The 15,792-nt window shown below is 54.0% G+C and overlaps 2 protein-coding genes across 2 annotated transcripts; both read left to right on the top strand.

The window, feature by feature from the left end:
• Positions 1–2,814: 2,814 nt before the first annotated feature.
• LTHEOB_4977 (uncharacterized protein) lies at positions 2,815–5,460 on the top strand (the record flags this gene model as incomplete). Its single annotated transcript, XM_035514070.1, has 2 exons — positions 2,815–2,887; positions 3,053–5,460. The coding sequence occupies 2 exons, from the start codon at positions 2,815–2,817 to the stop codon at positions 5,458–5,460; spliced, it is 2,481 nt and encodes an 826-aa protein (XP_035374419.1).
• Positions 5,461–9,432: 3,972 nt separating this feature from the next.
• On the top strand, positions 9,433–9,917 carry LTHEOB_4978 (uncharacterized protein; the record flags this gene model as incomplete). The annotated part of the gene is made up of 2 exons (XM_035514071.1): positions 9,433–9,736; positions 9,808–9,917. 2 exons carry the CDS (start codon positions 9,433–9,435, stop codon positions 9,915–9,917), a joined length of 414 nt encoding a protein of 137 aa, XP_035374420.1.
• Positions 9,918–15,792: the final 5,875 nt, after the last annotated feature.

The raw sequence follows: 15,792 nt of genomic DNA on the forward strand, positions 1-15,792 counted from the left end.
AATCGAGACGTCACCGGTGCTTGGAGTCTTATCATTCACGCGACCTGATTCTACGACTGTCGCTGGTGCGGAAGTTTGTTCGCAGTTTTTTTTCCAGCCGATCTCACCTCCTCTTGATACACCTTGTTCTTGTTACTCTTTGATTCTGCATCAGAGGATATCGGTATTCTTGTAAAGGGAAAAGCTGGGCTCGCAATGTATGTACTTGTACATCAAGGGTGGATAAGATACCCGGACTTTTCCTAGGTAGTGAATAAAAAAACACAGTAAAGTTGTTGTCAACCCTCGCTTCCAACGAACGATTCGCATGTGACGGCAGAAAGAAGTATCCCATGACAAACTTCGTTGCACATGAATGCAACGGCGTAGAAAGAGAAGACGCCGTGTTCAGGGTCGGGCAGCTTTGCAAGACGGGAGCTCGAGCAGAATGTCTTTTCGCAGCCGGACGATTCCGGAATCCCTGCTGCTGCAGCCTGCAGGAGCAGACGGTCGTGGAAATCCGCAGGGCGAATGGGATGTTGGTCGGATCTCGGGGAAAGCTTCCGACGCGGAAGGGGCAGCTGCTACTGCGGCATCTGACAATCATCACCCGCTCCCGCGACACCGCTTAGCACACACTAACAAATACCATTTCCACCCGCCTTCCCCTGAAATCCCCATCCACCTACCAACCGCCAAAGCCGGGGAAAGAAGGGCACCTACCGGGTCGTGCGCCTTTTCCAGAGGAATGGCCAAGGTATGGAGCCGTCTCGCGCCACAGCCTCGTTCGCCCGCTCTTTTTTTCTTTGCTCTGGGCCACGCCGCCTGCATGCTGCGGACGGGCGCGTGCGCGTTTCAAATTTTGTTTTTCGGCCGGCTCTGTCTTCGTCCCGCTTTCTTTTTCCTGCTGCTCCTTTGTGATGGGGTAGCACGGCCGTGAGCGTGAGACGGGCCGCACTGGTGTCACCTACTCCTTTGGCCTTTGCCCAACACTTCCCACCACGGCTTGGCTCGTCCTACCATCTGGTGTCACCGCTCTCTGTGTTGCCGCTCGCAGTCAGCTGCTGTTGCCCCCCGACTCATCGTCGTCTCCGCCAAGAGCACCGCCGTTGGCGGTCGAGAGAATGCACTCTGCCCCATCGCTGAACTGAACCCCGCTCAACCTTGAGGACTTCACGCGTCACGCCCAGGTGGAGATGGCGATCGTCACGCCAGATCCATGTTGTGCTCGTCCGCCAGTGTGGGGAGCATTGCAACGTCTTCCCACGTTACAGCCGCGGTCCTTCAACGTCCTGCATGTCTTAGCGAATTGGTGTGAGACTCTGCTCACCACTAACGTCCGCTTGCTGTCAGCCACAGTGGTATCTTCATCACAATCTTCACGACAACTGCACTCTTGAGCGCCGCTACACCTTGAGCTTCGATCACAAAATATTCACCAGCCTCGAGTCCTTGTATCCCCGCGCCGATGAGCTTTCAGTCCGACAAGCGTGTCATGGTGTTTTGCGCTTGACACCTCCAAACGCGTGGCCTCCACTCTCTGTCATTTCACGGCCGCTGCTTGACCTACCACTGCTACTGAACAGCTTCTTTTCCCCCACGACGTAGGCACAGGGTCACAAGTTCAAGAGACAAATATGACGCAACGTCACTGAAGTCATTGTCTCTTGATTTTTTTCTGCACTAATCGTACGAGCAATAACCAATAGCGCGGGCTAGTCCGGGCCGAAAACTGGGTCGTCCTGCGGGGAAATCGGAAATCTGCATACCGGGAACATGCGTATGCATTTCATATACGTGAGGCGGGGACCTCACCTTCCTCCCGTCTACAGCCGGCAAACTTCCGATGCGCCTCGTCACTCCGCCTCGTCCTCACGAGAGACATGGCGCACTGCACCGCTTCTGCCCGTGGCTGTCTCTGGAACGGCGAGGCCGCTGTCAACCTGTCAGGCGTTGGCCGTAATGGCTGTTCCTGCATGGCATTCCGGATTCATGGTTCCACCACAGGCGGGTACCTGGAGCCGTGTCCTCCAGCTTTCAACCAATTTCTTCGCATCCGTTACAGCCTGTCCGCCTCCAAAAATATCTTTCCACAACCGGGAGATGGCAAATTGCAAAGCCCAGCCGTTAATTAGCAGCACCTATTACCTCTATGATGAAAATCCCGCCTCGGTGTCGGCTTTCACCTCCCTTCCGTAGCGGAACGGACCCTTTCGGTGCAACCGTAGAACGACCGAGTGCCACCGCTAACGACCCCACTTTCCATCTGTTACCTCGTTGCTGATCTGTTTTATGCCCTCGAGATATACTGAAGCGTCGTTAAGCAACTTCAGAACCTGACTTCTCAAGTGTCAGCCTCGTACCGGCCATTTGAACAATGGAACATTCTGAAGCAAAACATACACCTTATACGTTACCCTCATAACATTGTATGCTGAGATCGGCCAAGCACCCATCGAAATGGGTTGGTACCATACCATTTTCCCCAGCACTGGGGATTCACAGAGCAGACGGGAGCCAGCAGGCCGTGAGCGAGTGAGCGAGAAAGCAAGCAACGGCTTCTGGGTACGTGGCGAACTGTATTACCCGTCCGATGCCACAACAGCTCCGGGAAAGCTGCATCACATAGCTCCTATCAGAAATGGAATTCCCTTTCCCTCCGTGAACCAGACCTGTCCGTAAAGGAGAATAAAAGGGCATTAGCCCGCCAAACCTCCATCGTCTTTTTGTGCTCGTTTCCCTTCCGGATCCACGCCTCGTGTTGTTTTATCTCGCTTTGAGGTTGCCGATTCCTCCTCGTACAAAGGACAGACTGATCGATCCGGTTGCGGCAACATGTGGCTTCTTGGGGTTATGGCTTTGGTGGCGGGGTTTGGACTTGGGGCCGCGGAGCCTGCTCCCTTGAACCGTGAGTTGATGCTGCTGCGCCCTTGACTTCTGTGTTCCTTTTCAGTGTTATATGCTTTTCATTTAGAGTTTCAGGTTCAACACCTACCTTTAGCTCTCAACTTTCATATATACCGGGTCTCTTGGAAAGATTCTTGTGGAAAAGGCACTAATCGGCTCTGCTTAGACAACATCCCTAGATTTCCCGGGGCCGCAGAAACTACATCCCCGGGTTTCTACCCTCCATTCGACCCATCTACCTGTTTGGCGACAGCGACCACGACCTCCACATCGATCTACATCTCTACGGTCGTGATCACACAAACTGTAACCCCTATTCCTGAAACCGAAACATCGTCGTTCGTGACTCCTCCGACGATCTACACGACATCGCCGACAGACTGGTCGGTCATTCCCGTCAGCACAGGCACACGGTGTTTCTCTCTGTTCAATGGAGAATCGTCCTGCTTCACATGGACAGATGAATCCACGATCTACACTGGAACTCCTTCTGTCATTGTCAGTCTACCTACGCCGTCCGAAAGCACGCCTGTCATTGTCAGCACGACAAGTTACTACACCATTCCGGAGTACTCGTCTTCTGTTCCGGCATATCCATCTTACCCAACGCCGCCATCCTATTCCCCACCACCTCCATATACCCCAACGTATGCGACCTACACAACAACCTACTACCCATCGCTGTCTACTGCCTCTACGTCGCCTGAATACACACCATTGCCTTCGTCAACGACTTACTCGTACACCTTCTTACCGCCTTCGCCAACATCTCCGTATACGATCTTGACATCACTGACTCCCTCTACACCGGAGTTTTCCTCTGTTTTCCCGACCACAACGGAGCTCCCGTCTACTCCAATCGAGCGAACGACAACCTACAGCGAATCTACTTCGGTGTATACGGTCTCGTATACTTACTACCCCTCCGAGAGCACTACGCCGTACTCCACCCCGACTGAGTCTTGGCTCCCCTTAACTGAAACTTCCCTCTGGTCTTATCTCTCTTATACCCCAAGCTACACCTACAGCCCGACCTACACTTACACGCCAACTTACACCCCTACCTACACCTACACCGAGTCAACCTACACTCCAGCTACCTACATCACATTCACATACTCTCCTTCTACCTACATCGCAACAACGACGTACACTCCCATCTACACGGAGACCGAGATTTCTGGCACATCAACTTACGAGACGACGTATCCCGGTACCCCTACTATCTCGATATACACTTCAATCATCTCCGTTGCATCGTTGGCGCCTACCACATCCTCCACCTTGGTCCCGCTCACTCCCAGCACTGTTACAGTATCCTGGTCGGACACAACTTTCGCCACCATCATTTCAGTGCCGGCCACGGACACGGGCTTGCTACCGACATATACGACGTCCCCCACGTTGACAGCGTACACCCTATCGACCGTGTACTATCCATCGACCTACACCACTGGCTACCCCATCACGACATATTACACGACCTACACGCTGTACCCCACTCTCTCTACTCGTACCTATCCCGGCCTCACCAGCATCACTGTCTACCAGTCAGACACGACATACACGACGGTCTATCCCGCCACTAAAACAACCACCTACACCGTGTCCGCTCAGACAACACCCTACACCCCGTCATATAGCAGCGGTCTAACAACCTTCTACACGATACAAACCCCATACTCCTACCAGACTTCAGCGGCCAGCATACCGTCCGGTTACACCTGGAGCTACTCTACTATCACTAACACCATCTCGTCATCCATCTCCCGCACCTACACAGAGTCATTCCTCGTCCCTGCTGTTGTCACGACAACCGTGTATTATACGTTCACCCCGTCCTACACTTACACAGAAACGTCATTCAATCCGTCATCCACTCCATCCTACACTCCAACTTCATACTTCTCTCCAATTTACCCATCCTCCTCGCCGTATTACAGCTACAGCTACAGCTACTCGCCATATTCCTACTCCTACACGCCATCATACTCCTATTCCTACTCTCCATCATCTTCCTACTCCTACTCCCCGTCGTACACGCCAACCTACACGCCAACTTACACGTCTTACATCCCAACCTACACTTACACTTCGTCATACACGCCGGTATACCCATCCTACTCGCCATCCTACAGCTACACCCCCTCTTACCCAACCTACCCCTACCCCTCCTACACAACCTACACCTACTCCTACACCCCCTACTACCCCAGCAGCAGCAACACCGCCATCGCCTACACCACAACCGTCTATGGCGCCACGGCCACGGCCTCGACCTTCGTCACCCTCGTCACCACGCTGCTGACGACGACGACCGAGGAGTGTGCGACGACGACGGACAGCAATGGCGTCGTTGTTGTGTCTGGGACGCCTGTGTATACGATTGCGACGGATGCGGCTGGCGCTGTTGCAAGTGGTGGCGCCGGTGGTGTGGATGGAGGGAAGGGGACGATGAGGAGGAGAGGACGGAGGATGGTGAGTGGGGAGGGGGAGGGGATGGAGAAAGAAGAGAAGGAGAAGGAGAAGAGGGATGGGGAGGGCGTTGGGTGCGGTGTTGGGAATGGGGTGTGAGTGAGTGATGGTGATAGTGGGGTGGTGGTTGTTGGGTCGGGGTCAGTGCGGGTACGTATCTGCTGTGCGTTTTCCCTTTTGACAATTTTTCTTTTCCCCGGTGTGAGAGAGTTTCGAGGACGAAGAACGCTCTGGGCTTTACGGAAGGGTGGGATGTCGTGCAGGTGACCTTTCGGGTGTCAGAGCTTTATCGTTCCCCCAAAAGCGCGTCCTGTCTCGCTAACGTTGTCCTGTTGCGATTAGCTCCTCGCTCGGCCTCGTGGGGATGTGAGGCGATGTCACGGAAAAGCGAAGTGACAAGTGAGTGTGGCCGGTCGGCGAGTTACGATGGTGTGTGTGGGCCGGTCTTCGGTGGGGTGCTACGGAAAGCACCGGTGGGGAGACGTGGGTGCGTGTGGAGACCCGTCGCTGAGATCTACCCACACGTTCCTGGATCGGAGCGAGGGAGTTTGGGAGATGGTGGGGAGAGGTGTGTGTGTTGCTTCTATCAGGTTCTTGCACTTTGTCTTATTTCGATGTGATGTTGAACGTTTTCCATTCTTCAACCCCCCTGTTAGGCTCGGCTATCTGGAGAGCTGAGTGGAGAGGGGGGGAAGTGCCGACGGCACTTTTTACTATTCCTTTTGTGTGGGTTGCTCTTTTTTTTTCCCTGAGGATTTCTGTGGAAAGGAGACCATATTCCAAATTTCTTGACGTTCTTTATGGTGCGCGGAATTGCTCCGCCCGCCTGCTCCGTTTCTAGTCCTTTTCGAGATTTGTCGTCTCATATGTGTTTTCTTAGTTACCATGCTAATGGATGCTGCCTGCCACCTGACACGTCTCGAATGGATCCGTGAATGCGGTCGTTCCCGCACAGCGGTTTTTGCCGGTGATGAAGAAAGTGCCCATGCTTAGCTGTGCCACGAGCTATTTCTCCGTTGATTTTGAGCTCAATGCTGATCCAAAGTCGAATCGGTTGGACACGGAGGGAGCGGATAGGGTGCAGGATATGCGTCATATCCTGCTCTTTGCACCACGCGGGAGCGCTGCGGCTCTTCTCGTCGGCGGAACATCAATACTGTGGCTACAAGACTTCCTGAGTAGCTTAAGCGTAAGTGAGGGCGTGTGTGCATGCCAAGCACCTCGATGTCTGTTACCGCCAAGCCTTTTGCCTAATAGCCGGAGGAAAAATCGAGTAGCTAGACCACGTCAGTGGGGATTATTGCTGGATGCTATCACAGCACTAAGCTTTGTTAGCTCTTCTCCACGGCCGCCAGGCGGAAGTCTCCGCATCTTCGGGCGTACTGAGAGAAGTAGTCTTGTCCAGACCTGCATGCCAGCCATCATGGTACATCCACAACCTCTACCACAGCCGATACAAGCAGCCCGCACGGGGTCCATTCGGTCTGTCTGATTGACGGAGAAAGAGAAGATAGGTCCTTTTTGGTCCTCGCAGCCCCACAGCTGCTGGCGCCAAAAGGTTCGGCCCGTTCGGCACCACCTCAACGGGTATGGAGCATACCGCTTCCAACTGCTCCTTCTGTCAAACTGCAGTGGTGAGATAACCAGCTCTTAGTTTCTCCTTCAGGCTGACATTCTCCGCGGTTACCGCCTTTTCGCCGGCGCAGTCGATATCGTCCTTCTTTCGGCACTGGGAACGTCCCGAGGATGGGTTGTGTGTGACCTGCCAACTTCGGATGACCCTTTTTTTCTGGGTCTGGCGCTCACATACGCGTCTCTAATAATCCGCAGTACGCGAGTGGCGGCGCTGGCAGGGAGAGGGCTCCTTTGATCGGATGACGTAGCGTGGTGCTCCTCCATCGGTTTCAATTTACATTGCGTGGGAGGCTGATAGATTTCCCGCCTTCTCCACTGCGGAGCTGCAGCAGGTGCCTGTTCATCAGCCACATCGGCAGCTCCGATTGTCATTCCCTCCCCCTCGACTGCGGCTGTTCGGTCTTGGGAGCGGACAGAGGAAGTGGAGAAGGGGGAAGGAAGGAACTCACCGCGTCGCTGCTCAGTTCTACATCACCAACACAGTATTGCAGCTGGTAAAAGATTTGACAAGCAAGTGTAAGTGAGTGTGATGAACAGCTTGGAAACAAAACAAAAAAAGAGCAGTCTCGAACCCGGAAATCTCTCCGTCCGGCAGCGCAACCGGCCGGGTCACTCGCATTACCCACGCCCCGCGTCTTGAAACGGGCTATACCCTTTTCTGTCACATAAACGGATGGGCAGGGTTAAAGGGCGTGCGCAGGAACCAGCGCAGCACGGACCATGTAAGGCGTGGAGGGGGACGCTTTGACGACCACGAAGCCATACCTACACTGGGTTGTGGCTTTCCGATGTGGTGTTGCGAAAGCCGGGGCACAGGGCTGAAGGGCTGAAGGAGCCCGTCGGCGGCGGAGTATTGCTCGTAAAGGCCTTCATTCCCGGCCCGGAATCCCGGTCTCCTGTGTCACTGTGCAAAAGGAGTCTCGTTAAAGACGACCATCCCATCCAGTACCCGACGACGGAACGGGCATTGTTCGGCGATACATGAGTCGTGGAGGAGTGACGACGGTCAGCAGGCGAGGCATCCTCCTTGTTTCTTTGCTCCCTGATGAGAAGATCCCCGCGTGTAACCTCGTGTTTCCTTTGGGACCAAAGGGCGGTGCGCCTGAGAATAGGGTTTTTGGTTGCGCACCACGCGGTGATGTTCGGATCCCTGGTTCATCTCCCGCAGAAAAGGCGCCCAGCCCAATGATTCGCTTCCGTGGTCCATGGCCGAATCTGTCATTCGGCACGCCGTCGTGAGTCGTAGAATGACTTCTCATTCACTTAGTTGGGTGTATCCATTTGGGAATGTCGATGGTGTTGACCTTTTTGCTAAGCCCGATGGACCTCCGACGTTCTGCGTCCACATAGGCAGAGAAATTAGAGCGCGCCTGCAGGAACCGACGACCTGTTTCAGATCCACCTTGGGGATTCTCCATTGAGATGTGAGTTTTTCCGAAAGGCCGCTCTCGAAATAGCCGTCGTCGTTCCACCCACGCCCCAGCCCGATCCTCCTATAGCGCGCGTCTGAGGTAATAGTCCCGCCGGGCCGGGAGGTTCTGGAATAGCGACGGCTGGGCAGGGGGAGAGGTGGAGCTGGGCTACGCATGCAACAGGGTTCGGCAGCATGCAAAGCATACCGGACGAGATTGAATGTTTATGCGGCTCACGCCTGTCTTACTGTGTAACCACGCCTTTATTTTTTTTTCCTTTTTCGTATAACTCAAAAACTTCCGTTTTCCCTGAATGTCGGCGAGCGCAGAGTCAATTGACCGAAGCGGATGCTGCGGATACTGTACGTCTGCCAGCTCGGTTACTCTGCTGGACGAGTTGAAACAGAGGCGAGATGGTCGAGAGACCCACCGCAACGTCTCACGCTGCCGTCCCTCTGTATTTCGTAACTCCGAGGCCGAGAGCGGTAACGCCTGGCGAGTTAAGACTGCTGATCGGGTGGTGCGTGCCTGCGCATGGCAGAAGGGTGGAGCATCGGGAGCTGGTGTCATGCCGCAGCGCGACTCGTGCCCCTGCCTACCCTTGCGGCTGCTCCCTCACATCGTGCATCCTGCATCCATCATCACAGCCACAAGGCATATTGCATGCTGTAGGGCTGCAAGCGCGGCGCAGCAATCATCCCTGTCAGTTCCCGGCAACGGCACCTTCCAGCCGCCTCAGAACTGCCCTACCGGTCAAATATTGTACCTGTCTTGACTCGCTTTCCTCTCCTAGTAATGGCGGGTAGAGAGCCAAGACGGCGGAAACAAGCGACCCTCACGAGCACCAACTCACGAGTCGTTCGTTAAACATCCAAAACCTCCCTCATATAAAGCTGGGCCGCCGGACACCAAGACTTCCCTTCTCTTCTCCAAGCAGCAGGACTCTTCTCTTCAGACCACAACAACAACACATTCTCTTCTCCACCCACCCCCACCCAACCTTTCCAAACACCAACCAGCAAAAATGGCCTCTGCTATCGCCGTCACCATCCTTACCGGAGCCGCCTCGGCCGTCATCTCCGCCGCCATCAACCAGGTGGCCCCCACCATCGCCAACCTTGGCAAGTGGGACGAGGCCCGCGAGGCCTTCACCCAGCAGACCGTCAAGGCCATGTGGGACGCCAAGACCGAGGACTACGGCGCCGCCGTCTGCTACAACATGGGCTACGAGGTCTCCAACACCAACCAGATGTACGAGAAGACCTCGGTCATGCTCGAGCAGGAGCTGCTCCACACCGACTACGACTGCTTCTTCATGAGCGGTCCTGGTAAGTCTTCTCTTCCAACCCCCCCCCCTCTTTCTTCATGCCTTTTTGTTTTTCTGACGAATTTCCTGCAGACAACCACTTCTGGACCTACGGCGATGGTGGCTACATCAACCTTGCCATCTACCACGACAGCAGCAAGTGCTGGTTCGACAGCAACACCTCCGACCTGTACTGCCCTTAAATGTGAGACGCATGTCCATGAGCCTCGGATCCACTGGATGATCGTTTTTGTCGGCTTCGGAATACAGACGCGAGCATTGGGGCGGGTTCCTTCTTCTTGGTTGTAAATATTGCAGCATTTGTTTCTTCTTCAGTTCTGTTGTGCGCTATTTTAGCAAAGTCAAAGTCAAAAAGGAGAGAATATATCCGGAAGCATGTACAGCTCCGCTTCAGATCACGGACGATTCAATGGTACTTCATGTCTTGTGTGTTGTTGTGAGATATGGTGAGATGCCTCAAATATACTAGAAAGTGAAGCTGTAGTTGAGACCCGGATCAAGACTGCGCGTAGTTCAATGGTCAATCAATGGCTCCGCTCGAGTGATTGGTCGAAATGCCACATACCTAACGAACGATCGTAAGATTTATGGCGTTGCTATTTCAGGCTCTTCCGTGACGATTCACTGACCTGTGTTGTATGTACGGTGCATAAAGTGCGATGTTTGCGAGTCAGCATGCTTTGAGGGTTGAAAGCTTGATACAAAGAAGCGCGTTGATCTTCCGGGGGCAGCATTGGCTTCATGCAGGTGTATCATAGCTTCCGATGATCTTATAATGCGATTCGCGAAGGCGTTCATCAGTGGCCTCGATCTTGTCGGATGTTGTGCCTCAGGCAATCACCTATTAGGTGGTGTCATGAGTTATGGGGTGCCTGATCCGGACGCCCCATCCTGGACAAGACAAGCCAACCACGCGCGATTCAGGATACCTGGAGATGGTAATAGTTTGGCTCATTGTGCCTTGCGTGGTTTTCGACCACAGCGGGTGCCGAAGGATCTCAGCCACCGGAGCTGACTTCCACATGCATCCAAGCTCGTTACGTTGGGAGGAGAAGCTAATGTCCAGACGTAGATGTGGAATTATTAAATATACATCTACATCCAGACGGTAGCTTCAACTCACTATGTAATTCGAGTACCGTTGCTCGCGGGAGTGGTTGCACGTGGGCGATCATTCCTTTTTGCACCTCCATATTCATCGTTCCGTCATTGATGCATGATCCGCGTGCCTCTGTGATCAAAAATCATTGCACTCTGTCGACACAATGACGGCATGTACAAGTGTAGGTGGGTGGCCTTACTACCGGACCGATGGGATATAGGAAGATGGTTCCATGACGTTTTTTCCCGACGACTATCATTCAAACCTTTTAGTTCCCGCACCAATGCCCTTGCGGGAGATAAGCTTTCAGACTAGCTGAGAGCCACGGTCTAGCGAGACAACCTGAAAGCACCCATCTGGCCGGACAAATGTAGATGCTGTTGGACAAAGTCGTACCTTCTATAAGCGGTGAGGTTGCCACAGCCTGGTGATGGGTAAAAATGTTGAGCTAGGTGGTTAAATGGCCAATAAGGCGATCGCTTGCGCATGACGTTATCTGGGTGTACCGATGTTGGGGCGATGGATTCAGAATGCGGTAGAAGAAGGAGCTGCATGAGCCGCTGTCCTTGAAGCTTGTGTCGATTAAAGCCAGTCCAAAGGTATTCCGTTATTCGCGGATGCCAGGTTGTTCAATCGGAGGCATTTCCGGCCACGGTCGAATCACACCCCTTTGGCAAGAACATTGCCGGGCATCGGCATGATTATGAGTAATCGTGTACGGTTCCGTAGCCGCCATGGCGCACTTTTGGGTGGGACGGGTCACGACCGGATATGTCGGATTTGCAGGGCTATGCGAAAACCACGCCATTGCATCCAGCCGTACCGACGAAGATTTGGGACGGTGCTGATAGGAAGGAAGGATGATGGATTCCTGTGGATGAGCGGATGTGAATCGGCATGTGCAAGTTTTTAGGCATGTGTTGAGCTGCTGCTGTGTAACGGAAAGCTGGAATCATCGTCGGGACTGCGGCAGTGACGGAGTCGCTTCCACCACCACGATGGCAGAACAATTACTGGCGGTCAAGCAGCCAGAGTGAATTTACAATCGGAATCGACTCCGATCATATGTTCCGTCCAATCACGGCTGCACGCGTCGCATAGCCAGGTACGTAACCTAGCCATTACTGACACGAGCGCGGGCCGACTTGAGCACCTCTGTTCGGAGCCTTCTCCTTACTACGTTCGAAGTTGCAAGTCCACAGGCTGCACCAAGTCAGCTGGTGGCAGCGAAGGAGGTGGACCCAACGTCCCTGCCGTTGTGCGAGATGGGCTGAACCATGATGACAGGCGGAGCATTGGCCGGCGCCGCCGTTGGTTACAGTGGTAACTCATTCCAACTCCCCGACGTGGCTAGCACATGCCTTTCTAGTGCGATCCTAAGTCGCGAGCTCCTCCACGGCACTTGAACCTCGCGTTCAGTTGTTTGTCAGGGATGGTGGCCGACAGTGGGATACGATGGCCGATCGTTGCTCTCTGTGCGAAGTCAGCACTCGCAACTTCGGAAGCACAGCCCGCTGTATTACGTGAGTTACTCGCGGCTAAAGGCCGAAAGGTCGGCATGTCGATTGCCCACCTCAACCGCACGAGAGGCAGTGAAGTTGAATGGCGTGCGTTCAAAGCAGAAGTAACTGCTGTAAAGGAGCTGTTTGATGACCGGGAACTTCTGCACACGAGACAAATGAACCATTGCTGTTTGTGTAGGTGTGATACGGCGGATTTCGCGGTCGCACGGCCATGGGCTGCTTGCGAGGCAGTCGCGCCTACCCGTTCCTTCCCTACAAGGCGCGGCCTTGACAACCTCTAATTGCTGTTCTACCTAATGCCCACCTACTACTGTTCCGCCGATCGCCGCGTTGGGATCCCTCTAGGCCTCACATCAGAACCTCCAGCTCGTACGCCTTCACTACAACTCTTCCCGTGGGGGCGCCTCCATCCACCACTATGGCGCAAGACCCAGGCGAGTTAGCCTTTGCAAGCCCTGCACGCAACCCGGAAGAGCGCAAAGCAGCCACGACGAGTTCAGAAGGGGACCAATCCATCACTCGCTCGGCCTCACTTTAGACAACATGGCCTACAACTTTGCAACGCTTGACGGCGGATGAAATCGCCAATTATCAGGACGTGGAGCCCGCCATTTTCAGTGCACTGTCGCAGATCGCAGGACTACGACATGCGCGTATCCAACGTTTGTGGGAAGAGTTTACCAAGGTGATGGACTTGGAGTAAGTTTTTATCACAGTAACATGTCAGATTTACCCACAATAACCCACCTACGCTTGACTATTTTGTCGGTTTCTCAGACGTTCTAATTACAAGCTGCAAAGGCCGTACTCAAGATGCTATTCCCTGTCTCTCTACAATCCGCGCAACTTTGAGAAGCCTCCACAAACTTTTGACATGGGATTTTGCCAAGGACTGAGGTGCCCACGACAACGCCAGAGTTGAAGCGTATCTGGACGAGGCATGTCTCAATGGTCGTCTCCTCCGCGGCGTACAGTCTGAGCAACAGTGGGTCGGGGTTCGGCTTGTGAAGGAAATGGCAACGGCGTGGATTGAGCGACGCATGTCTAGCCCAACACCATCCTGGGATATTGTTGTCCTTGATTTGCTTGCCGTCGCCCTCATTGCAGGGACTGGTGCGAGTCCTGGTGACATCTGTCCAGATCAACATCACTGGCCCGGGCGAGCTCTACGGTATCGCGATATTGCTCCCTCTCTGGATTCAAGCGGACAACAACTTTCATTGGAGTCTCTGAGAATGATCGTTCATCTGCGTCACACCAAAGGCAACAAGTTCCTACAAAGACCTCTCTTCTCTATCTGCATCCGAATTTGTCTTCTGGTTTGCTTGTATTCACTAAGACCAGCTCACCAGATCTACCGTTCCCGAGGCTCCCAAGCCTACCGTTCCCAAGGCTCCGAAAGACGTAGGTTTCCTCTCGGCCTCACGCCATCAAAACGCCATCCCTCAAGCATCAGACTCTCTAGCCCTGGCGATACGACATCGCGTCAATTACTACACTCTACCCAACAATCCCGAGGCTTTTCCCAATCTCGCCTCACTCCAGCGTGCAGATAACGAAATGTATCCTTGTCCCTTCGACTCCTGCTCAAGACAATACGCCGATATTGGTTGGCTTAGATCGTACATCAAGGTCAATCATGTCCAGACCGAAGTGTTCGAGTGCATCTACTGTCAACACTGCTTTTACGGGAAAAAGGCCGTCGAGAACCATATTACACGGCACACTACACTTCACCCCGGCTTCCCACAGCTGTGTCCCGAAGGCTGCACGGGATGTTTCCTCTACCCGGCCGATCTTGCGGACCACTACCGCCAAATCCACATGAAGCGGCACTCACAGAACAACAACTCCCGATGGGCGCCAACTGCGTGTCCGCATAAGCACTGTGCACAATCTCAGGGCTTTCTATTCGGAGACCGCTACTCCCTGCTACAGCATCTCCTCTCTGACGATCTGATGGTGGCTCGAAGGGGAGAGTGGCCCTCGTCACAAAGGCCTTTCAGTGGATGTTCAGACTGGGCTTTTGATGCTGTCGCCCCAGACCAGGAAGAGAATGATGCTGCGATTGACCCCTCCGTTGCACGCACCGCTCTTCGTCTCCACTTCATTACAACACATTGTCTGAGCCCGTCGGTATCTACCACCATCGCAGGACCATTTCTTCCGGGAGAGTGTGCTTTTGAACTATGTCGTTTCTGTTCGCCATCGGAACTCTTTGTTTCTGCGAATCAGTTGCGAGAGCATTATCGCAAACATCATCTAGAAGTGTCTGTTGCGACAGCGGATCCAGCGCCCATCACCGGTGTCATTCTATCCTCTGAAGTACCGAGTCCGCCGTTGCTGAGGCTCGCAAAACTGCTAGAAATACGGGGTTTCCTTGCCCCAGCACCATCAGAATGCAACTCTTCAGGCCAAACAATCTAACAGATCTAGTTAGCTTAATCAGAGTGAAAGCGTTAGCCCATAGATCTTAGATGAGCTTGTTAGATATGGTCCCCTCTTGTAACCGATAGCTAGCGTATATTTGTTTTTTTTTTTGCTCATGTCATGCGCAGTTGAAGCTATCGTCCGGACGAGAATGTCGAGTTAAAAATTCTACATACACGTCCGGACGATAGCTTCAACTACCCACATGTGTTGGTTTTTTTTTTTAAAAAAAAAAACAAGGCTTGAGGCATAGTTACTTACGCCCGAGGCCTTACGATTCTTCACGCTAGCTTTTGGCTGCGATAACCCTCTGTAGGTGCTGATGCGGCACGGGCCGAGGAGGCTGGGATCGTGCGAAAGACTGAAGAACACCACGTGAACACGTAACGTGGGAGGCTGTCTCGTGGTGTTGACTTCGCCGATCTTCAACGGGGCGGCTGCGGCTCCGAGAGAGTGTGGGGCGGCAGCGGACTTCGGCGCGCTGAAAAGATGCAGGCTGTGCAGAGCGGAGTCACGTGAAAAAGACAACTATGGGTGAGGGCCTGGGGCGCTAGGCAAAGATGCGTCGTTTCGCACGCGTCGGGCAAGGCGGGTGGCGGAGGAGGGTTTTTCGGCTGGGGCTGGCCCAGGGCTGACAGCTTGGGTCTACCTACCGCGGTTTGCGGCTGGAAATCTTGGCGCGGCTTCACATTTCTGTCCGCCCGTGCAAGCTGCAACATCCGCCCCCAGACATCACCCTCCGTGTCCGCCGTCAGCCCGACGACTCGCCCTCAAGCCTACCGAGCAGTGCCCGCGCGGATTTGACTATCTCGCGCTCCTCTCAGCGACCGTCTGCGCGCCACAAGCACCCAGTGCCGGCCCTTCTCCGAAGCCCTGCCCAGCGCGCCTCCCGTCGATTCCTGGACAAAGGAATCACCACTACGCTCGCCGCCTCCAAATCGCACTGCTCCGACAACTTGCACCCGCTTGCTCCTGCTTCGCGACCTGTGGCTTTCGCTAGTC

This window comes from Lasiodiplodia theobromae (genome assembly GCF_012971845.1).
Source record: "Lasiodiplodia theobromae strain AM2As chromosome Unknown scaffold_13, whole genome shotgun sequence".
Lineage (NCBI taxonomy): Eukaryota > Fungi > Ascomycota > Dothideomycetes > Botryosphaeriales > Botryosphaeriaceae > Lasiodiplodia > Lasiodiplodia theobromae.